At 40.8% G+C, this 24,710-nt stretch overlaps 1 protein-coding gene and 1 long non-coding RNA gene across 2 annotated transcripts in view; one reads left to right on the top strand and one right to left on the bottom strand.

Annotated features, from left to right (window-relative positions):
• The window catches only part of AGXT2 (alanine--glyoxylate aminotransferase 2), a 35,515-nt gene extending 11,071 nt beyond the window's left edge, over nt 1–24,444 (top strand). The window contains exons 8-14 of the mRNA XM_038402016.2: nt 1,614–1,714; nt 5,127–5,219; nt 8,526–8,658; nt 9,437–9,525; nt 20,971–21,120; nt 21,442–21,540; nt 23,351–24,444. Coding sequence (XP_038257944.1) covers nt 1,614–1,714; nt 5,127–5,219; nt 8,526–8,658; nt 9,437–9,525; nt 20,971–21,120; nt 21,442–21,540; nt 23,351–23,461 — 776 coding nt within the window. The 3' untranslated portion in view covers nt 23,462–24,444. The remainder of the gene's footprint in view (nt 1–1,613; nt 1,715–5,126; nt 5,220–8,525; nt 8,659–9,436; nt 9,526–20,970; nt 21,121–21,441; nt 21,541–23,350) is intronic.
• On the bottom strand, nt 20,267–20,977 carry LOC122460240. The gene is made up of 2 exons (XR_006281421.1): nt 20,556–20,977; nt 20,267–20,332 (listed from the first exon to the last, which is right to left on the bottom strand). It is a non-coding gene; the product is annotated as an uncharacterized LOC122460240 (long non-coding RNA).
• Nucleotides 24,445–24,710: the final 266 nt, after the last annotated feature.

Raw genomic sequence — 24,710 nt, 5'->3', positions numbered from 1 at the left:
AACTCCTGTAGAATCCTTTGAAAATCCTGAATTGAGCCCCTAATGACTAAGTCAAGTTCAATTATCATAATCAGTAGCCTACTGCTCTGAAATATTTAGCATTGCCAGGAGATTAGGGATACTAACAAATGTGTTTTCTACTCTCCTGGATAAAGTTTTGGTAGATGTCCATCTCTTATCTTGAAGGGACATATGATCAACGTAAACTATAAATCAAAAACTCTGAAACATGGGGTGGCAAAAGTCTTGCATGGAACAAGGCATTATGGATGCTGCACAATGTGTCCAGTCCATGTGAAAGCTCCACTGTTCTTTTACAAGTGATGATTAGAAAATAAATTGTTTTTCTCCTAGGTGCAGTAAACATTAGGGAAAAGTGAGTAAACAAATACACAACAAAGCAGTCTCTTGCTGTCTTTCTTTGTCACTGATGGTGAATAAGGGAGGAGTCACACTAGCTTGCAACTACTTGAAGCCATCTGGTTTGTGTTCTGTTACAGTACATAGTGATGCCCAGTCACATACAGTCATATTTTCCATAATATTCCACCTGCCTTTTCATTAGAAATCATGCTGGACCAAGATGTACTTAGTCTTATATTTATCATCTCATAAACTTTAAGCCAGAAGGGGCCATTGTGATTATCTAGTCTGTCCTCCTGCACATTTCAGGCTACAGAACTTCACCCACCTGCTCCAGTAATAGACTGATAACCTCTGGCTGAGTTACTGAAGTCTTTAAATCATGATTTCAGACTTCAAGTTACAGAGATTCCACCATTTACACTAATTCAAGCAAGCAAGTGATCTGTGCCCCATGCTGCAGAGGAAGGTGAACTCCTCCTATTCCCCCTCCCCCCCAGTGTCTCTGCCAATCTGGCCTGGGGGAAAATTCCTTCCTGACACCAAGTATGGTGATCTGTTAGCTCCTGAGCATGTGGGTGAGATGCACCAGCCAGACAGCTGGGAAAGAATACTCTGTAGTAACTTAGAGTCCTCCCCATCTAGTGTCCTGTGTCTAGAATTCACAGGTGGGCCATGTGACATTGTAAACAATCTTATCATACCATCCCCTACATAATCTTCTCAAGCTAAGTCTTGAAACCAGTTAGGTTTTCTTATCCAGGCAAACTGCTCATTCATTCCTTTGGCTGATATTCAGTTCTTCTGATAACTGCCCGCCTTGCATATGTAGCACTGGTCTGAAGGATGGGGGAACCCTCATATGCTGCAACTTTTTATTTGCACTCTGTGATTCTTTGGAACTTTTAGAGAGAGAGAATAAATGGTTTAAAAAAGCTTAGTGGTTTGGGGTTTTTTTTGGAGGAGGGGAGAAAGATGCCATGCAGTCAGACTGTGGCTCTTTTGTAACTTCTGTGAATCAGGAAAATTAAGAAAAAAGACTGACTAGCTCTCACAGAAAATATGTGGGGAAACAAAATGATTAATTTCCTTTAACTCTAATCTGGGAACATTACAGTTCTTATTACATACGTTAAAACACTAAAGAGATGTTCTAATTTAGATATGTTAAAACACTGCAGTTTCACATTATTAACCTAACTTTGTATTATTTTCAGTACATTATTCTTATCAGTATTTCCTCAACACAGGCTGTTGCGAAGCAAACGACCAGTACATTGAACAGTTCAAAGACACTTTGAGTACTTGTGTGACAAAGGCAATAGCTGGGTTTATCGCTGAGCCAATTCAAGTAGGTGACTTGCCATACCTCATTCTGATTGTAATAGTACAGTAAACCACAAAGTGCTAAAACTTGAATGGGTCTTTTACAAGATTGACAAGCCCTAAATGGAACTTCCCTCTAACAATAGCAATTTTAATCTTCTCTGAATCACTTTGATCATTCAAAAGGAAGGGCTGCAACATTACTTAAATCTTACCTTTTTTACAGGAGGGTAACTTGCCAACGAGACATCCTGGAGAAGTCTTGGCCCCATTGAAGTCAAATGGGAGCTTTGTCTCTGATTTCAGTGGAGCCAGGATTTCATTTTTTGTGTTGTTTTTGGGTTTTATTTTTTTTCCCCTTGATATCTGAGAACAGGATTCTTAAATTTTCCACATCCTGTCTACTCAATAACAACCAGTGGGCAACTTGAGATGCACACTATTCCTACAAAACAAAACTGGTAAATCAAATTTTAGTCTTACAAGCCTTAATGTCTCTTTCACAAATTGATTTTAAATATTTAGCAAATTATTTCTAGTTAATATACAAGTATTTAATAAAATATGGCAGACTCAAGCAAAATAGGTAATTTTAACCAGTGTTGCCTATCTATCAGTTGATAGATTAAAAAGTGTACAGAGCTCTGTTGTAAACTATTATTCTTTAAGGTCTTGTTTGCATTCTCGGAATGTTGAAATGCTAACACATTATACAAATGTGCATGCTATAACTTAGTTTTGAATACTTCATTCCTAATTACATGTTGTTTTCCCTTCTGCAGTATACTGGTTCTGTAGAAGTTGTCTGTTAAAAGTATTAAAGTCACCCCGTAAATGACTGATACCCACTGAGTCTACAGTAAATCATACTTAAAAGCCTAGTTGTTATAACATAGAGAATTAATTTTAGGAATTACTTAGCTTCAAATCGCACTATGCCTAGTTTATCTAGCAAATCCACAGAATTCTCTCTCCCCCTCTGCTTTCCTTTGTAGTTTCTGACTCCCTTGTACTTAACTTCTGACTCTCCTCATCTCTTCCTTCATGATTGCATTTTTGGATCAGAGGAATTTCTCTTTTGGCAGTGCAGCTGTAGTTAAGCTTCATTTAATTCATACAGGCTCTAGGCATTCCCCTATGACATGAACTTCATAGTCCATTATTTAAGATATTAGCCTAAGTTAGGGAAGTGAAAGGCCTGTTAGGCCATCAAGTCCATCTTGCTCCAAAACCAAGGTTATGCCCTACAGTAAGTTTTCTGCTGTTATACCTAGTCTAATTTTAAATTTCCTGGTGCTAAAGTTTCCAACTTGTTATACCAATAAAATAAAAACCAGCAGGATCTTATTAAAGGGGATAAGGCAAAATGCTACATTTATTGTGAATAAAGAAAGAATCATAGTAAGCAGTTAGTTATAACTATAACATTCCATTCAATTTCATATTTATTCACACATTCATTCATGCACACACAGGTTCTGCAAGGTTGTTATCATAGTTACCAGCCTTAGAGTTGCTTGTGACAAGTCACTGGCCAGGTGGCCTGGACACATGGAGGGAGCAGGGCCATGTCAGATGCACATCTGATGCTCCTTGAAGTTGGTTTTCAGAATCAGACCCCAAAGTTCTGAGTTTCTAGAGTCCATTTTTATAGGAATTTCTTCCCATGCCAGTCTATGGGAATTGCTTCATGCTGTTGCTGAATCAATCAGCAGATGGCATATTCCTGATGGCTCCGTGCTGCCAGATGTTATCTTGTTCTTTGGTTCTCCCATTCTTGAGGCTATTGGGTGGATTCCAGTCTGCCCTTTGGGGGTCCTCTGATTGTTTCCACTTGACGCCTTCTTCAGCCAATGGACACTGGATTCTTAGGCTAGTACCTCCCTGATCATTCATTTATTATCCACCCTAAGCATCCATCCACATACATCCTCTATCTCTATTTTAATCATAATTGTTAACAAAGCGAGATAAGTACAACAAAAGGGCAGGGAGTCTCTGGGTGCTGTTTCTGTTGTTATGAAGTATCTTTGAGTCTCTCTCTGTGTGAGTAGTTGTTGTTACAAAGTATTGCTTTGAGAACAGCCTCCGTCTTAGGATGTACTAACGCAATTAGCAGCTTGCAAGTTTCACACAGAGAGGGAGAGAAATGGTAAAAACAGGAGACCAAAAACCAAGAGACCTCTTAATTAGTAATACCCTGGAATTTAAACTATGGGGAATCAAACTCATTTGTGATTTTAATACAGAACTTCTTTAATATGATCCAACATAACAATCTGTTCCACTGGGAATATACTTTAGAGTATAACAGTTTCACTGAAGGGAATTTTGTTCTGATATTTGGACTAGAGTTTCCCTTGCTTAGTTTCATCCCATTACTCCTAGGTATTCCGCTAATTTCTCTCCATCCATTGGGGTTTTGCACCCTTTATATACTCCCAGACTATTATGTTATCCCCCCCCCTTTGGTATTTTAATCTAAGTGTATATACATTATTCCCTGATAACCAGAAACTTCTATGCTTAAACTCCGTACCATTTTTTTTATTTTAACATCATCTTAATAAAATGATTAAATCATTTCTTTTAGTCTTCTCCTAATCATTTGTTCCAGCTCTCCGTTCATGTTTGCTGTTGGTCTGTGAACTCTTGCCAGTTTGTCCCATTCTGGTAATAACATGCCTACAAGTGATATAGCTTTCCAGATATTGTTGCCATACAGAGTGTAATTCTCTGAAGCACATTTGGTGTTGGTTCATTGGACAAGTGGTTCCAAAACTTTTTTTGCCTCTCTTTGTGACCCACTCAGGGTCCAGATTGCGGGGGTGGGAGGAAACGATTCAGGACCTGCAGGACTGGGTCCAGTTCCCAGCTCTGGGTGTTGCAACCTGGCAGACAGGGGTCACAGCACCACTCAGGTTTGGCCCATCTGCTAGGTCACAACACCCAGAGCGGGAAACCGGGCCCAGCCCCACAGGACAGGAGCTGCTGCTGTGTAGTGAATAAGGGGTGGGCTCATCTCCCCTCCCCCCCCCCAACCTCCTCTTCACACTGGGCCACCTAGAACCTTCCTGCAGCCAACAGGTGGGTGCGACTCACCATTTGGGAAACATTGCATTAGAGAGAGAAGGCTGATGTCATGTTTTATCTTCTACTTTTCACTGTCTCCTAACTCTTCATATTGTTTTATTATTATAGCCCATGTAATATTGATAAAAAGTGGGAATTCAAGTTCAAAAGAAAGCCACTCCCTCCATTTCTGACTGTTTAGCAATGTGACTAAACAGATCTACCACAAAAGGGACTTTGATCATTAAGTTATCTAGTGAATTAAAGTTCTGCCTAGATTTCTCACTGTCTGATCACCTGAGGACTGCCTGTGTTTGTGATGTAGCATTTGTGTTGAAGACAGTATATTTGTTCATTTTCGACAGGGTGTTAATGGAGCCGTTCAGTATCCTAAAAGATTTCTAAAGGAAGCTTTTCAGCTAGTGCGTGAAAGAGGAGGCATCTGTATTGCAGATGAAGTGAGTATCCAGAAATACAATTTTTAAGGATTGGGATATTTCTGCCAGGCTACTGAAAAATCCAGCAATCACGATGAAGGCAAAATAGAGACCTCGAAATAGTTTGTATTAAATTCTGAATTTATTTTAATTAATCCTTTCCTGTTTCAGAGCCTAAGAGGGGAACAAAGTGCAGCATTCCAGCACAAGAGCCTTTGCTAGACAAAGCTAATAGTAGAAGTTATTAATCCTTCACTTTCATGTGCATTAAACTAACACAAACAGTACTCTGTTGACAGTTTATGTTGCAAACTCTGAGTCCCACTCGCTGGTTGTGTAAATAGGTAGAGCTCTATTGACCTGTTTACATCAGCAGAAAATTTTGGTTCTTAGACTCTTACCATTACTCATTTGAGGCCTGACCCAGAGAGGCGTTGTCTGCATTAGGAAAACAGTTTTTACATTTGTAAAATTTTAATCTTTAATCACATTGTAAATTTGTAGTGTAGACAAGGCAAGTACTTCTGTAACTTTAGAGTGGAGCCTGCTGCAACTCTTCTGCAGTTACACATTTTAAGTCTAATTTGGTCGGTTAAGACAATCTGAATTACTACTAACTAACTAGCTCGGTTAGGGAAACAGTTTAAGTGACTAAGGTACACTTTGATGGATGCTAGAGGTGCTAGGGGTGGTAGAATTATTACAGCTTGAAAGTGAAGATTCTGAAAAGTGGTACACAGCTGCAGTTCTCATTGACTTCAGTGGAACTGACAGCTTCCCAGTCCCTCTGGCCATGTTTACTAGGAGAAAAGGTGTTAGCTCTCTCATTATAAAAACACTTTCTTAATTTGTAATTTTTATAGCTGGTCAGTGCTGGAGTACACTAAACCCTTAAGGTGCCAGGAATGTGCCAGGTGTACCATGACTCAGAAGCAAGCTCTGTTAGGTGCTTCAGCAACTAGGCCTTGTAGGAGCTAATTCTGCTGGGTGCCAGTAACTACTCAGACACATGGCTAAGTGAAAGGGTATTTTATCAGGGCTGGCAGAAATGGGGAAGTTAGCAACTATCCTAGGCACGGAGGCTTAAACAGTTACAGTTCAAAGTGACAGGTTTCAGAGTAGCAGCCGTGTTAGTCTGTATTCGCAAAAAGAAAAGGAGTACTTGCGGCACCTTAGAGACTAACAAATTTATTAGAGCATAAGCTTTCATGAGCTACAGCTCACTTCATCGGATGAAGTGAGCTGTAGCTCACGAAAGCTTATGCTCTAATAAATTTGTTAGTCTCTAAGGTGCCACAAGTACTCCTTTAGTTCAAAGTGAGCAATAGCAGTTCTTGTTTGGGTTCTTGGGGCAGCCAAATTGAGTTAGGGCTTTTCAGGTTGACTACCCTGGGTGGCCTTTCCAGTCTGGTATGTATTCAAGCAAAGAGGAATTTGCAGATTTCAAGGACAGGATCGCTTAGTGGTGAGTCTCTCATTAGGGCCACTTTACACTGGCTCCCTGTCCTGTCACTTACCAGTCAATCCCACACAGATCTAAACCCGGTTTACTCCTGGGGGAGTTCTGCGCTACTGCATGTGTGCATAATTAATTAGATGCACATATTTTAATTTTTTTGCACAGAAGAAGCTTGTCAAAATGTTGCTGCAGTTCCACCTTTTGTTCACCAGAGGGCACTGTGGCACAAGAACAGCAGAGCTATGGGGTAAGGAGATGGCTGAGTAGGGGCATAGACACAGGTTTCAGAGTAGCAGCCGTGTTAGTCTGTATTCGCAAAAAGAAAAGGAGTACTTGTGGCACCTTAGAGACTAACAAATTTATTAGAGCATAAGCTTTCGTGAGCTACAGGTGCTGTAGCTCACGAAAGCTTATGCTCTAATAAATTTGTTAGTCTCTAAGGTGCCACAAGTACTCCTTTTCTTTTAGGGGCATAGAGACACATAGGAACTGGGGAGTGGCTGAGTGGGGCCACAGAGACACAGGCAGGGGATGCAGGGCCACATAGGAACAGGAGTGGCTGAGTGGGGCACAGAAACACAGGGAGAGGGGTGCAGAGCCACATGGGGATGGGGGAGTGGGCGTGTGAGTGGAGGGACATATGTGGACCAGGGATGCAGGGACACATGGGGGTGCAGGGACACATGGGGACAGGGCAGCTGTGCCTCACTGAATTGGAGAGGCTGGGGTCAGCCAGGGTCTGCATAGGGGAAGCTCCCTAAGGTCCATCTCCACCCCCTGAAAAAAACTGTTCCATACTTTTCCCACCCATACCCAACAACCCCCCAAGTTCACACGTAGACTCCTTCCCAGCAATTTACTTCCATCTCCCTCAGCTCTTCTGTTATCCTGGCTCCCCCCAGCCTTTGTACCGCTTCTGAGGGTGTGGGAAATATGGTTCGTTATTGTAGCTTAAATGAATTATTACTCAGAGTTCTGTATTGATATGCCTAGTAAGGAATCTGTTTGTCAAAAAAAACCACTTTTTTGTTGTCTGTATTGTTAGACATACTTGCTGACAGGTATTTTGAAATAAATGACCAAAAATAATTGAAACTGGTATGACTATAATGTGTTATTTTGACAACATATGCAGAATTTTAAAATATTGTGTGCATAATTTTTTGGCACAGAATTCCCCCAGGAGTACCAGCTGTAACATGTGGCAGTTCCAGCCTGTTCCACACAGGGCGCTGTATACAGTTCCTGGGGGTTATTCCCTGTATCTGGCTTACCATAGCAGTTTCTGCCTCCTGAAAATGCCCAGTTACTTCCTGATCAGGGTCCTTTCTCTTGCCTGGCCAATGGAAAAGAAAGTATAATGGGGAGCGTAGTTTCCTGCTTGGGCATTTCCAGGATGAAGATCCTCTCTCCTACCAGGCCAGGAGGAAGGGGATATACAGTGGTGAAGGGCTGATGGGAATTATTGTCTCCTGCTTAGCAGGTTCATCACAGTATAGTTTCTCTAATGGAGTTCATTATATTAACTCAGGTTATGTTTTGAGTAATAATACTAGATTTAAATTGTGTAACAACGGAAGATAGTCTTAGGATGTATACAATAGCACTTTTAATTTGTTTCAAGTGTACAGTGTCTCTAAAGATGAGCTGTCAACAAAACCAATAGTGGAACCTTTCTTGTACTACAGTCACTATTTAGCATAGGAAAGAAAATGTGTGAGGATGAGTTAAATGAGGATCCTGCTAGAATAAAGTTGGCATTTAGAGTCTACAGCTATAAATGCAAATTGGTAACAGAAAGGCACAGATAAAATACAAGCTATGAAACCAAGAAACAACTTAAACAATTTTGGATTTTCTTTTGAAAGGTCCAGACAGGGTTTGGACGAACTGGCAGCCATTTCTGGGGATTTCAAACTCATGGTGTAGTCCCTGACATTGTTACCATGGCAAAAGGAATTGGTAATGGTTTTCCAATGGCAGCTGTCGTAACCACACCAGGTATAAATATTTGTTATTTTAAAGCATGAAATTGAGATGTATAATAAATATATTGTAGAATAACTTAGCTTCCATAGAGCCTTTTGTCCAACCAGATTACTTTAGAAATAATATATTTAGTCTCAGAACACGCTTACAGGGTTGGTAAGTATGGTCCCCATTGCACACACAAAAAAATACATTGGCATTGAGAGAGTGTAATTTTTTTTTTTAATCAAACTCAGATTGTGCTCCCCATTACATCAGTTCAAATCTAAGGTTAAATCCATTAAAATCAATGGAGTTATACTGGGGTAACTGAGATCAGCATCTAGCCCAAATGAGTCGTTGGCAGACCTGACAGAACCCAAAAATCCTGACTGAGTTCACTGCCCTATCCATTAGACATAATACTAAGGAAGCATTCTGGACAACTCCAGAATTGTTGACTGGTTAATACTAATGAGTCAGTGGATTTAATGTCTCAGAGAAATAATGGATTTATTCATTGCTGTAGTGGATAATTCACTAGCTCTGCTGGAAACTTAACTCTTCATCTATTAAAATTCATCCCCCTTCCTTTTAGCATCTGTTACACAGACCATGTATTTTCTGGAACTTTGCCCTAATAAATTCAAATTGGTTACCAAGAATATAACATTTTCTTCTCCTTTTGCCTGTAGTTAAAACCGAGAATGATGCATAGTATTATTAAATGTGAAGCGAAAAACTGATAAGTACTTATCAGACCTCAGGTAATTGTGAGGAAGGAAATCAATGAATATTCTTTTTCTTTTAGAGATTGCAAATTCCTTGGCTCAAAACCTTCATTTTAACACATTTGGAGGAAACCCTTTGGCCTGTGTAGTTGGATCTGCAGTTCTTGATGTAAGAAGAAAGTGAAACGTTCATAGTGTCTTATACTATTGTTTGCTATGCGTTATGGCAGAGGCAGCTTTGTGCTACTTCCCTTTCCAATGGTGGAACTTCTAATACATACAGAAAATGAGACAAACATTTATTTTTATTAATTCATGGGCAGTGTGTCCTTGTAGAAAAAATAAATTGCCTGACTATTCCCATTTCTGTAACTGATTTCAACTTGTAGCAGGAATAGGAAGTTTAAATTACTCCAGGGATAATACTATGATTAACAGCTTCATATTTTTCTTTCCTTGCTTATATTCTTTGCTTCTTATTTGTCAATAGAAGTATATGGAATTTACTTATGTAGCTGTCATAATTCTATGTAGTTCTGTCCCAGTGAGTTATCATTTTTCCTTTATAGACCCCGTCTAAACTAGCAAAAGCACTTATTCGAAGGCACATACTTAAAACATATTTTAACCCTCACAGCTTCCACTTAAAAAAAAAAAAAATAGTGAACTTAAATCCTCATGCAACACCTTGAAAAGCATGAGCCACACACATGCTCCTATTGATGTGATGTAATTTAGTGTGTAACAGCCACATTCACTTGGTCACATGTAAATATCCTTCCTTAAACCTCATTTCAAAACTCTATTGCCAGGTTCTGAACATCTGGCTCCCATATTACACCCTGATCTGCTGGAACAAGCCTCCAGTAAAATAGGCTGTTGGTCCTCTGAATCGCTCTCCATCATTGCAGTCAGCATAATAATTAAAAAACCTAGGAGATCCAACGCCTCATATTTTTTGTTTAAAATAACTGTTACCAGGATAGTACAGATTCATAGATACTAAGGTCAGAAGGGACCATTCTGATCATCTAGTCTGACCTTCTGCACAACGCAGGCCACAGAATCTCACCCACCCACCCCTACGAAAAACCTCACCTATGTCTGAGCTATTGAAGTCCTCAAATCGTGGTTTAAAGACTTCGAGGAGCAGAGAAGCCTCCCTCAACTGACCCGTGCCCCATGCTACAGAGAAAGGCGAAAAACCTCCAGGGCCTCTCCAATCTGCCCTGGAGGAAAATTCCTTCCCGACCCCAAATATGGCGATCAGCTAAACCCTGAGCATATGGGCAAGATTCAACAGCCAGATACTACAGAAAATTCTTTCCTGGGTAACTCAGATCCCATCCATCTAATATCCCATCTCAGGGGATTAGTCCTATTTACCCTGAATATTTAAAGATCAATTATTTATCAAAATCCCATCATACCATCTCCTCCATAAACTTATCGAGTAGAATCTTAAAACCAGATAGATCTTTTGCCCCCACTGCTTCCCTTGAAAGGCTATTCCAAAACTTCACTCCTCTGATGGTTAAAAACCTTCGTCTAATTTCAAGTCTAAACTTTCTGGTGGCCAGTTTATACCCATTTGTTCTTGTGTCCACATTGGTGCTGAGCTTAAATAATACCTCTCCCTCTCCGGTATTTATCCCTCTGATATATTTATAGAGAGCAATCATATCTCCCCTCAACCTTCTTTTAGTTAGGCTAAACAAGCCAAGCTCCTTAAGTCTCCTTTCATAAGACAAGTTTTCCATTCCTCGGATCATCCTAGTAGCCCTTCTCCAGTTTGAATTCATCCTTTTTAAACATGGGAGACCAGAACTGCACACAGTATTCTAGGTGAGATCTCACCAGTGCCTTGTATAACGGTACTAAAACCTCCTTATCCCTACTGGAAATGCCTCTCCTGATGCATCCCAAAACCGCATTAGCTTTTTTCACAGCCATATCACATTGGCAGCTCATAGTCATCCTATGATCAACCAATCCTCCAAGGTCCTTCTCCTCTTCCGTTACTTCTAGTTGATGCGTCCCCAACTTATAACTAAAATTCTTGTTATTAATCCCTAAATGCATAACCTTACACTTCACTATTAAATTTCATCCTATTACTATTACTCCAGTTTACAAGGTCATCCAGATCCTCCTTATAATATCCCAATCCTTCTCTGAATTGGCAATACCTCCCAGTTTTGTATCATCTGCAAACTTTATTAGCACACTCCCACTTTTTGTGCCAAGGTCAGTAATAAAAAGATTAAATAAGATTGGTCCCAAGACTGATCCCTGAGGAACTCCACTGGTAACCTCCCTCCAACCTGACAGTTCGCCTTTCAGCAGGACCCGTTGCAGTCTCCCCTTTAACCAATTCCTTATCCACCTTTTGATGTTCATATTGATCCCCATCTTCTCCAATTTAACTAATAATTCCCCATGTGGCACGGTATCAAACGCCTTACTGAAATCTAGGTAAATAAGATCCACTGCATTTCCTTTATCTAAAAAATCTGTTACTTTTTCAAAAAAGGAGATTAGATTGGTTTGGTTTGGCACGATCTACCTTTTGTAAAACCATGTTGTATTTTGTCCCATTTACCATTGACTTCAATGTCCTTAACTAATTTCTCCTTCAAAATTTTTTCCAGGACCTCGCATACTTACAGATGTCAAACTAACTGGCCTGTAGTTACCCAAATCACTTTTTTTTTTTTTCCCTTTCTTGAAAATAGGAACTATATTAGTAATTCTCCAATCATTCGGTACTACTCCTGAGTTTACAGATTCATTAAAAATTATTGCTAATGGGCTTGCAATTTCAGGTGCCAATTCCTTTAATATTCTTGGATGAAGATTATCTGGGCCCCCCGATTTAGTCCCATTAAGCTGTTTCAGTTTCGCTTCTACCTCCGATATAGTAATATCTACCTCCCTATCCTCATTCCCATTTGTCATGCTACCATTATCCCTAAGATCCTCTTTAGCCTTATTAAAGGCTGAGGCAAAGTATTTGTTTAGATATTGGGCCATGCCTAGATTATCTTTAACCTCCACTCCATCCTCAGTGTTAAGCGGCCCCACTTCTTCTTTCTTAGTTTTCTTCTTATTTATATGGCTATAGAACCTTTTACTATTGGTTTTAATTCCCTTTGCAAGGTCCAACTCTACTCGACTTTTAGCCTGTCTCACTTTATCCCTACCTGTTCTGACCTCAATTAGGTAGCTTTCCTTGCTGATCCCTCCCATCTTCCACTCCCTGTATGCTTTCTGCTTCTTCTTCATCACCTCTCTAAGATGCTTGCTCATCCAGCTTGGTCTACAACTCCTTCCTATGAATTTTTTCCCCTTTCTTGAGATACAGGCTTCCGATAGCTTCTACAGCTTTGATTTAAAGTAATCCCAGGCCTCCTCAACCTTTAGATCCATAAATTCTTCAGTCCAATCCACTTCCCTAACTCATTGTGGTGCTTGTTTGGGGTTTGCTTTTGCTGGGGGGGTGGTCTTTTTCGTGTGGCTTGTGTTTCCCAGATTAACAGGATTTAAGTGGGAAGGAGATGACAGATACAGAGGCAGCTGTGGGAGTGACTCCTGTAGTGAAAGACACATTGAGGATGACTGGATGTGGAAGCTGTGGTATGTACATGATCCTGGAGGGGGGAACCGGTAAGAGTTTTTTCTGCATGAAATGCCGTCTGATAGAGCTGATGGAGGAAAAGATCCGAGGTTTGGAGATGCAGGTGGAAAGTCTGGTTGAGTTTAGGAAGGGGTTTGAGCAGATGATGGAGCAAAGACATGAGGTATCTGAAGGGAAAAGCTCAGATTCACAGATGGAAGCAGGGCTGGTGAATTTTGAGGAGAGACTGGGTGAGGAAAGTGGTCAGTGGAAACATGTGACTCAAAGAACCAGGCAGAGGAAAAGACAGGCTAGTGAAGGAGACATAGAGCTTAGGAACAGGTTTGCAGAGTTGGAAAATGAAGAAGGGGCTCAGCAGGTACTTGTTGAAGGTGGAACGGTAAGGAAGAAGAGAAGAGAGGCTAGTCCTATAGGAAAAGGGAAAGAGTCAAGGGAGACTACACCAAATATGAGCCCCAGGAGGATACAGGATGGGTTGAAGAGGATTGTAAGGGAAAATAGGAATGGAAAGAACTTGCAGCCAGAGGGAACAGGGGAGAGACTGGAGAATACCACTGTCACCAGGAAAAGGCAGGTCTATGTGATCGGGGACTCTTTATTGAGAAGAATAGACAGGCCTGTAACTAGAGCTGATCCTGAGAATAGAAGGGTGTGCTGTCTTCCGGGTGCTAAGATACGGGATGTAGACCTGAGGTTGAAAAGGATCCTCAAGGGAGCGGGAAAGAATCCCCTAATTATCCTTCATGTGGGAACAAATGATACAGCCAGATTCTCGCTGGAAAGTATCAAGGGAGACTATGCTAGGCTGGGGAAGACGCTTAAGGAAATTGAGGCTCAGGTGATCTTTAGCGGGATCCTTCCTGTTCCTAGAGAAGGGCAACAAAGGTCTGACAAGATTATGACTGTCAACAGATGGCTTAGGCAGTGGTGCTATAAAGAGGGCTTTGGGATGTATGGCCACTGGGAGGCATTCACAGACAGAGGTCAGTTCTCTCGGGATGGACTTCATCTGAGTAGGGAAGGAAATAGACTTCTAGGATCGAGGCTGGCACAACTGATAAAGAGAGCTTTAAATTAGGAATTGGGGGGAGATGGATGGGAGATGTCCAGAAAATCTCCACGCCAGATTTTAGCATTGAGAGGGAAGAAGATGAAGTAAGAAAGGATACAGCCATGGGTAGGAGAATGTATATAAGGAGCGAGGGCGGTGAGGATACTAGTCTAATAGGTTATACTGGCTGTAGAATGACTGTGCCTAATAGGGTACAAAATGTGAGCGAGGCCAAACAGCAAAAATTAAAATGTTTGTACACCAAGGCGAGGAGTCTAGGTAACAAAATGGAGGAACTAGAGCTACTGGTGCAGGAAGTGAAACCAGATATTATAGGGATAACAGAAACATGGTGGAATAGTAGTCATGACTGGACTACAGGTATTGAAGGGTATGTACTGTTTAGGAAAGACAGAAACAAAGGTAAAGGGGGTGGAGTAGCATTGTATATCAATGATGAGTTAGAATGTAAAGAAATAAGAAGCGATGCAATGGATAAGACAGAGTCCGTCTGGGCAAAAATTACATTGGGGAAGAAAACTAGTAAAGCCTCTCCTACGATAGTGCTTGGGGTGTGCTATAGACCTCCGGGATCTAATTTGGATATGGATAGAGCCCTTTTTAATGTCTTTAATCAAGTAAATACTAATGGAAACTGCGTGATCATGGGAGACTTTAACTTCCCAGATATAGACTGGAGGACCAGTGCTAGTAATAATAATAGGGCTCAGATTTTCCTAGATGCGATAGCTGATGGATTCCTTCATCAAGTAGTTGCTGAACCGACTAGAGGGGATGCCATTTTAGATTTAATTTTGGTGAGTAGCCAGGACCTCATAGAAGAAATGGTTGTAGGGGACAATCTTGGCTCAAGTGATCATGAGCTAATTCAGTTCAAATTAAATGGAAGGATTAACAAAAACAAATCTGCAACTAGGGTTTTTGATTTCAAAAGGGCTGACTTTCAAAAATTAAGGAAATTAGTTAGGGAAGTGGATTGGACTGAAGAACTTATGGATCTAAAGGTAGAGGAGGCCTGGGATTACTTTAAATCAAAACTGCAGAAGCTATCGGAAGCCTGTATCCCAAGAAAGGGGAAAAAATTCATAGGAAGGAGTTGTAGACCAAGCTGGATGAGCAAGCATCTTAGAGAGGTGATGAAGAAGAAGCAGAAAGCATACAGGGAGTGGAAGATGGGAGGGATCAGCAAGGAAAGCTACCTAATTGAGGTCAGAACAGGTAGGGATAAAGTGAGACAGGCTAAAAGTCGAGTAGAGTTGGACCTTGCAAAGGGAATTAAAACCAATAGTAAAAGGTTCTATAGCCATATAAATAAGAAGAAAACTAAGAAGGAAGAAGTGGGGCCGCTTAACACTGAGGATGGAGCGGAGGTTAAAGATAATCTAGGCATGGCCCAATATCTAAACAAATACTTTGCCTCAGTCTTTAATAAGGCTAAAGAGGATCTTGGGGATAATGGTAGCATGACAAATGGGAAGGAGGATATAGAGGTAGATATTACCATATCAGAGGTAGAAGTGAAACTGAAACAGCTTAATGGGACTAAATCGGGGGGCCCAGATAATCTTCATCCAAGAATATTAAAGGAATTGGCACCTGAAATTGCAAGCCCATTAGCAATAATTTTTAATGAATCTGTAAACTCAGGAATAGTACCGAATGATTGGAGAATTGCTAATATAGTTCCTATTTTTAAGAAAGGAAAAAAAAGTGATCCGGGTAACTACAGGCCAGTTAGTTTGACATCTGTAAGTATGCGAGGTCCTGGAAAAAATTTTGAAGGAGAAATTAGTTAAGGACATTGAAGTCAATGGTAAATGGGACAAAATACAACATGGTTTTACAAAAGGTAGATCGTGCCAAACCAATCTAATCTCCTTTTTTGAAAAAGTAACAGATTTTTTAGATAAAGGAAATGCAGTGGATCTAATTTACCTAGATTTCAGTAAGGCATTTGATACCGTGCCACATGGGGAATTATTAGTTAAATTGGAGAAGATGGGGATCAATATGAACATCAGAAGGTGGATAAGGAATTGGTTAAAGGGGAGACTGCAACGGGTCCTACTGAAAGGCGAACTGTCAGGTTGGAGGGAGGTTACCAGTGGAGTTCCTCAGGGATCGGTTTTGGGACCAATCTTATTTAATCTTTTTGTTACTGACCTTGGCACAAAAAGTGGGAGTGTGCTAATAAAGTTTGCAGATGATACAAAGCTGGGAGGTATTGCCAATTCGGAGAAGGATCGGGATATTATACAGGAGGATCTGGATGACCTTGTAAGCTGGAGTAATAGTAATAGGATGAAATTTAATAGTGAGAAGTGTAAGGTTATGCATTTAGGGATTAATAACAAGAATTTTAGTTATAAGTTGGGGACGCATCAATTAGAAGTAACGGAAGAGGAGAAGGACCTTGGAGTATTGGTTGATCATAGGATGACTATGAGCTGCCAGTGTGATATGGCTGTGAAAAAAGCTAATGCGGTTTTGGGATGCATCAGGAGAGGCATTTCCAGTAGGGATAAGGAGGTTTTAGTACCGTTATACAAGGCACTGGTGAGACCTCACCTAGAATACTGTGTGCAGTTCTGGTCTCCCATGTTTAAAAAGGATGAATTCAAACTGGAGCAGGTACAGAGAAGGGCTACTAGGATGATCCGAGGAATGGAAAACTTGTCTTATGAAAGGAGACTTAAGGAGCTGGGCTTGTTTAGCCTAACTAAAAGAAGGTTGAGGGGAGATATGATTGCTCTCTATAAATATATCAGAGGGATAAATATAGGAGAGGGAGAGGAATTATTTAAGCTCAGCACCAATGTGGACACAAGAACAAATGGGTATAAACTGGCCACCAGGAAGTTTAGACTTGAAATCAGATGAAGGTTTTTAACCATCAGAGGAGTGAAGTTTTGGAATAACCTTCCAAGGGAAGCAGTGGGGGCAAAAGATCTATCTGGTTTTAAGATTCTACTCGATAAGTTTATGGAGGAGATGGTATGATGGGATAATGGGATTTTGGTAAGTAATTGATCTTTAAATATTCAGGGTAAATAGGCCAAATCCCCTGAGATGGGATATTAGATGGATGGGATCTGATTTACTATAGAAAACTCTTTCCTGGGTATCTGGTTGGTGAATCTTGCCCATGTGCTCAGGGTTTGGCAGATTGCCATGTATGGGGTCGGGAGGGAGTTTTCCTCCAGGGCAGATTGGAGAGGCCCTGGAGGTTTTTTTGCCTTCCTTTGTAGCATGGGGCATGGTTGACTGGAGGGAGGCTTCTCTGCTCCTTGAAGTTTTGAACCATGATTTGAGGACTTCAATAGCTCAGACATGGGTGAGGTTTTTCATAGGAGTGGGTGGGTGACATTCTGTGGCCTGCGCTGTGCAGGAGGTCGGACTAGATGATCAGAGTGGTCCCTTCTGACCTTAGTATCTATGAATCTATGAAATCAAAAACTCTAGTTGCAGATTTATTTTTGTTAATCCTTCCATTCAGTTTGAACTGAATTAGCTCATGATCACTTGAGCCAAGATTGTCCCCTACAACCATTTCTTCTATGAGGTCCTGGCTACTCACCAAAATTAAATCTAAAATGGCATCCCCTCTAGTCGGTTCAGCAACTACTTGATGAAGGAATCCATCAGCTATCGCATCTAGGAAAATCTGAGCCCTATTATTATTACTAGCACTGGTCCTCCAGTCTATATCTGGGAAGTTAAAGTCTCCCATGATCACGCAGTTTCCATTAGTATTTATTAAAAACATTAAAAAGGGCTCTATCCATATCCAAATTAGATCCCGGAGGTCTATAGCACACCCCAAGCACTATCGTAGGAGAGGCTTTACTAGTTATCTTCCCCAATGTAATTTTTGCCTAGACGGACTCTGTCTTATCCATTGCATCGCTTCTTATTTCTTTACATTCTACCTCATCATTGATATACAATGCTACTCCACCACCTTTACCTTTGTTTCTGTCTTTCCTAAACAGCACATGCCCTTCAATACCTGGAGTCCAGTCATGACTACTATTCCACCATGTTTCTGTTATCCCTATAATATCTGGTTTCACTTCCTGCATCAGTAGCTCTAGTTCCTCCATTTTGTTACCTAGGCTCCTCGCATTGGTGTACCAACATCTTAATTTTTGCTGTTTGGCCTCACTCACATTTTGTACCCTATTAGGCACAGTCATTCTACAGCCAGTATAACCTATTAGACTAGTATCCACACCGCCCTCGCTCCTTATATACATTCTCCTACCCACGGCTGTATCCTCTCTTACTTCGTCTTCTTCCCTCTCAATGCTAAAATCTGGCGTGGAGATTTTCTGGACATCTCCCATCCATCTCCCCCTAATTCCTAGTTTAAAGCTCTCTTTATCAGTTGTGCCAGCCTCGATCCTAGAAGTCTATTTCCTTCCCTACTCAGATGAAGTCCATCCCGAGAGAACAGTCCTCTGTCCATGAATGCCTCCCAGTGGCCATACATCCCAAAGCCCTCTTTATAGCACCACTGCCTAAGCCATCGGTTGACAGTCATAATCTTGTCACACCTTTGTTGCCCTTCTCTAGGAACAGGAAGGATCCCACTAAAGATCACCTGAGCCTCAATTTCCTTAAGCGTCTTCACCAGCCTAGCATAGTCTCCCTTAATACTTTCCAGCAAGAATCTAGCTGTATCATTTGTTCCCACATGAAGGATAATTAGGGGATTCTTTCCCGCTCCCTTTAGGATCCTTTTCAACCTCAGGTCTACATCCGATATCTTAGCACTCGGAAGACAGCACACCCTTCTATTCTCTGGATCAGCTCTAGTTACAGGCCTGTCTATTCTTCTCAATAAAGAGTTCCCTATCACATAGGCCTGCCTTTTCCTGGTGACAGTGGTATTCTCCAGTCTCTCCCCTGTTCCCTCTGGCTGCAACTTCTTTCCATTCCTATTTTCCCTTACAATCCTTTTCAACCCATCCTGTATCCTCCTGGGGCTCATATTTGGTGTAGTCTCCCTTGACTCTTCCTCTTTTCCTATAGGACTAGCCTCTCTTCTCTTCTTCCTTAACGTTCCACCTTCAACAAGTACCTGCTGAGCCCCTTCTTCATTTTCCAACTCTGCAAACCTGTTCCTAAGCTCTATTTCTCCTTCACTAGCCCGTCTTTTCCTCTGCCTGGTTGTTTTAGTCACATGCTTCCACTGACCACTTTCCTCACCCAGTCTCCCCTCAAAATTCCCCAGCCCTGCTTCCATCTGTGAGTCTGAGCTTTTCCCTTCAGATACCTCATATCTTTGCTCCATCATCTGCTCAAACCCCTTCCTAAACTCAGCCAGACTTTCCACCTGCATCTCCAAACCTCGGATCTTTTCCTCCATCAGCTCTATTAGACGGCATTTCATGCAGAAAAAACTCTTACCAGGTTCCCCCCTCCAGGATCATGTACATACCACAGCTTCTACATCCAGTCATCCTCAATGTGTCTTCCACTACAGGAGTCACTCCCACAGCTGCCTCCGTATCTGTCATCACCTTCCCACCTAAATCCTGTTAATCTGGGAAACACAAGCCACACCAGAAGGACCACCCCCCAGCAACAGCAAACCCCAAACAAGCACCACCCTACAAACTCCCGTTTACAACTATGTTTGCTGGCTCCTGTGCCACTGCAGCTGTCTGTGCCGCTGCCTAACTGGCTGGCTACCTTTATAGGACCTCTAGTCAGAAGCCCCACCCCCTAATCGGGCTCAGCTTTTCTCCCAGCACAAAGCCCCTATGAGCCTCTACACGCACACACACACTCAAATACTAAAAATACAAAACCAAGTACAAATACCTTCTCCTCCAGCAGAACTCCCACTCAAACTCCCCTGTTTACAACTCTGTTTGCTAGCTCCTGTGCCGCTGCAGCTGTCTGCAGATCCAGGTTCTGTTTTAGCCAATCTTCAAAATCTGAAAAGGATTAAATTAAGACAATGTGCCAGTTTTAACCTCTCAAATTGCAAAATCTTTTGTTCTATTCATTTTTGCAATTCAGTGTACAAGCGGGTTTGTATAGGTCAGTGATTAAATACAGTAGTATCTTTTTATTTTTATTTCCAACAGCCCCTAGCTACTGGTGCACAGTCAAGATATTAGACTATGTGCCAGGAGCTGGGGACTACTAGAAATAAATCAAATTAAGTAACTGCTTTTTTAAAGGGAATGCTTTGCTAAATATAGCTTAGTAATGTACTCAGGTGTTTCCCAGAAAGCTTTAGGAGTAATAGGTATACTGCCAAATTATAAAAAAAGAAAAGGAGTACTTGTGGCACCTTAGAGACTAACAAATTTATTAGAGCATAAGCTTTCGTGAGCTACAGCTCACTTCATCGGATGCTGAAGTGAGCTGTAGCTCACGAAAGCTTATGCTCTAATAAATTTGTTAGTCTCTAAGGTGCCACAAGTACTCCTTTTCTTTTTGCGAATACAGACTAACACGGCTGCTACTCTGAAACCTGCCAAATTATAGGCACCTTACATAGTTTGACACTGCTATGGCAAGGGAAAGAGGGCTAAACTGAACCTGACCGATTTTTTAAATGGATTAAGATGGTCAGCTTTATATGCAGTCAAACCTCACAAATATACACTAGAACCTGGAGATCAATTTTTAATTGGTGGGTAAACAATGAAAAAAGATATGACATAAGCTATGTTGGTTAATTTGACAAGTGTAGTTTAGTTTTTTTTACAGCATTTCCTATTATACTTGAAGAGGTCAACTTTAAGGCAGGGTTAATAATATATGCCTGTTGTAAATCTTTGCTGGGGATAATGAGAATGCAGGCCTGTTATAGGGGTGCAGATGAGCCAAGCTCTATATTTGATTATTTCCCACAACATTTGTTTTTGTACATCATTTTTAACCAGGCTATTGCAGAAGATGGTCTACAAAAGAACAGTGAAGAAGTGGGGACTTACATGCTACTGGAGTTTGCTAAACTGAGAGATAAGTTTGAGATCATTGGAGATGTCCGTGGCAAAGGCCTTATGATTGGGATAGAAATGGTGAAGAATAAGGTTGGTAAATGGCATATGCCCTTCTATTTACCCCAGTATTAAGACTCAGGCTTCCTGTGAAATGACTATATGCTGACTGACAGCTACTTCTCTGAAAATGAGTCAGAACTCTGCACTGGCTAAAATTTAGAATTTTCAAAGTGCTTAATACATCAGGAATTCTGAATAGTCCCATCCTAAAAGACAGGACAATCATTAACTTTCTCCAAGGAGAGTGGTAGCAATGGAACACTTGTTGCTTTTTCCATAATTTAGTTTAACATCTAGCCAAAAAAAATGTCTCTTCTCTTCTCTCCTCCCATCCCACCCCTCTTTGCACAGGACAGTCGTCAACCTCTTCCAGCTGAAGAGATGAGTCAGATCTGGGAAGATTGCAAAAACATGGGAGTATTGATTGGCAGGGGTGGAATTTATAGTCAGGTACGGTAACTTGATGTTTATGTATCTTTTGTCCTGACTAAATTGCAGTGGAGTTCACTTCTCTAAAAATTACTTCTGTTCAATTTAAGAATTATAAAAAAATTGAGAAGTTCGTAAACAAGATGATTATGTTTTATGAATATAGCAGATCAAGAAGCTTTATTTGTCTTAATCCTCTCAATTATAGTATATTCAATATAAGTGTTATTTACTACTGTTTGATTCCTACCTTTCAGACAAGAAATGTGACCTTAATAGTAGTTTGTGATGCATCTATCAACCAATTCTGAATTCCCTAGCTCTGTGGAATTTAGATGCTATCTAAAACAGCAATGCCTACAACTATCAATTCTAGCCTATTGTTCAGTTGTGATCCAGCTGGGAATAAGAACATCTCTTCCTTATGAATCCATCAGCATGGGGGCATGACCCAGACCATTATTAAATACTGTACCCAGTAAATTGTTTGAGAGAACTTATTTCACTTCAAGTAGAATAAGTTAACAGGCAGCAAAGGCTTGCTGGCATTTTCCTCTTCTAAGGTAATGGTAGGGTTATTAGTGATCAGAGCCAGGATAGACAGGCAGAGGACTTCACCAGGCTCCCTCAGATCAGGGAGCTTCCTTGGGAATAAGTTATAGTAGGGAAAGGGGTTGGTGGAGACTTGCTGATGTGCATACTCCACCTCAAATTAATTCTTGCATTGCACAGTCAACTGATTTGAACAGATTTGCACCTGTTGAAGGAGGTCTAGTAATCAGGCTGTCCTCAGCCTGATTGCCTGAGGACAGATCACCTGCACCATCTATAGACAGCAGTAGGAGCTGTAAGGGTTCAGCTTCTCCAAAACTATCATTAATACCCATGGCCTGGTCTGATTTTTAAACTACACATCCTAGGGCAAATAATCTAATATTTAGAAAGCACAGAAGTAAATAATATTTTAAGTCAAATTTCAGCCACAACTGTAACAGTTGATAGGCAGGTTTCAGAGTAGCAGCCGTGTTAGTCTGTATTCGCAAAAAGAAAAGGAGTACTTGTGGCACCTTAGAGACTAACAAATTTATTAGAGCATAAGCTTTCGTGAGCTACAGCTCACTTGCATCCGATGAAGTGAGCTGTAGCTCACGAAAGCTTATGCTCTAATAAATTTGTTAGTCTCTAAGGTGCCACAAGTACTCCTTTTCTAGTTGATAGGCACTACTAGTAAGGTTTACATAAGTCAGTGGAATTCAATTAGGAATGATTTTGTTCTGGTGGATTTAAACAGTTGGAGGCCTGAATTAAGTAAGGGAACTTGTGTTAAAACTAAATTCAATTCCATTCTGAGATACTGCAGAGTAGAACCATGCAGAAATACTTGCCAATGAAAAGCACGTGACTGAAGTGCACTACTTAAAATCACATCTTACTAAAATAGATTCACCTAGTATAGAAAACATCACTGTTTTCCCCCTTCTATCCCCAGGCTGTTCCTTTTGCTAGTTTTATTGTTACACACTTGAAGCAACACATCTCAGGATGACTAGCTAGGGCTCCCTCCCGTCATTTAATCGCTCTGTCCAGTTATAGCATTGAGGCTTCTTAAAGCACATGCCTAGCATCTGCTGGTGTGAAATTGTTTTCTTACATGGGAGTAGTTTGCCACTCTTAACTAGTATTTACTATTGTTACAACTAGTTTGGTACCTGTTACTTTTGCTAGGATTACTAACTTCTAAAAAAAAATGCAGGGATTGGTGTTTGTCATTGCACATCAATTGATCTGTGCCTCCCCCTGTAATTGAAACTTTTTTCTTTTCTCCCCTCAGACATTTAGAGTTAAACCTCCAATGTGCATTACTAAACAAGATGCAGCCTTTGCAGTGGAAGTATTTCATGCTGCATTAATGAGACACTTGGAAAGAACAGCTGCAAAATAGACTATGAACAATGTTTCTCCTTACTAGGATGTTTGGTAACAATTGAGAATCACCCTACAAGCCCTGAAATATTGCTACAACTGGCAAGAAACTTACAGTATGAAGATAAGAGTTACATGTTCAGGAAAATTACATCAATCTTATGAATTTAAATAACATGAGAGATTACTGTGACTCAGTTTGCTACATGTGCAATGTTGTGTTAAGAAAACAATAACTGCTGTTAACACAAATCAAACCTTATTTTTTAAAATTAGGTACTTCCTTCCAGGAAGTGACATTGGCTGGCATGCTCAGGCTGGCACTACCCGGAAAGGCACGCTGAAGGATACCGCCTTTACAATTATACCATATCAGAGTTTTTTAGGGCTGGCCATTTTGCTCTTAATAGGTGGAATTCTGGATGTAGTTTCTATAGTGACAGAGGGAGTGCTCTGTGTAATCTTGCTACAGTGACATTTGCTTATCCTAACCAAGACTGGAGGCATCACAGACAAAATACTTTGTAGCATAGTTTTCCAGGAGCAGTTACAGTCATAATAGGAAGTGAGGGGTAGGAGTGAAATTCCTCCAGAGTGGAAGATCTGCTGGAAGCTCTTCAAGCAGGGCCTTGTTACAGGTTACTCATACAACTTTCCTTCACTATGAGGATGGATTTTGTTTAGTGGTTTTAGAGGAAGATACTTAAAATAAGGGTATAATCATTCATCAGTGGGTTCTAAGAGTCTCCTGCCCATTCTCAACAGTGATCTTTTTCTCCTTTGTCTGATAGCCACTCTCCATCTTCACTCAGCACCTTGTGTCAGCAGCCAGGGATGGTGTTATCTTCCTCTTCTGGCATCAGTAGGGATCTCATGGATGTTAGATCTTTTTCCCCATTCAAGGTAATCGCTAGAGTGTTTAATCCTGTCTGACAATAATTAATACTTAATTCAGTTTACAAATGTGAGTTAATTTCTTGGCCTAATAAAAGGTATCACACTACCCTTGTGTATTTTATTCTTTACATTTTGGCTGTGTATGCAAAGTTTAGGGAAAGATCAGCCCTTATCCTACAAATAGTTTTATAGTTGTGGGGCCTTAATTTGCATCACATCCTAGATAGGAACTAGGGTCCTGTAGGGAACAGTAGAGCAACTTATGTCTTAAATTTCTAATTTTTTGTTGTTATGGTGGTCTACAATGGGTAGATGATCAGACAGACACCTGTCCATCCTAACTCACATTAGATGAGTTCTGTAAAATAAAA

The sequence above is a fragment of the Dermochelys coriacea genome, chromosome 5 (genome assembly GCF_009764565.3).
Source record: "Dermochelys coriacea isolate rDerCor1 chromosome 5, rDerCor1.pri.v4, whole genome shotgun sequence".
In the NCBI taxonomy this organism is placed as follows: Eukaryota; Metazoa; Chordata; order Testudines; family Dermochelyidae; genus Dermochelys; species Dermochelys coriacea.
The sequence above is the reverse complement of the archived record's forward strand: the minus strand, read 5'-3'. Positions and strand labels throughout refer to the sequence as shown.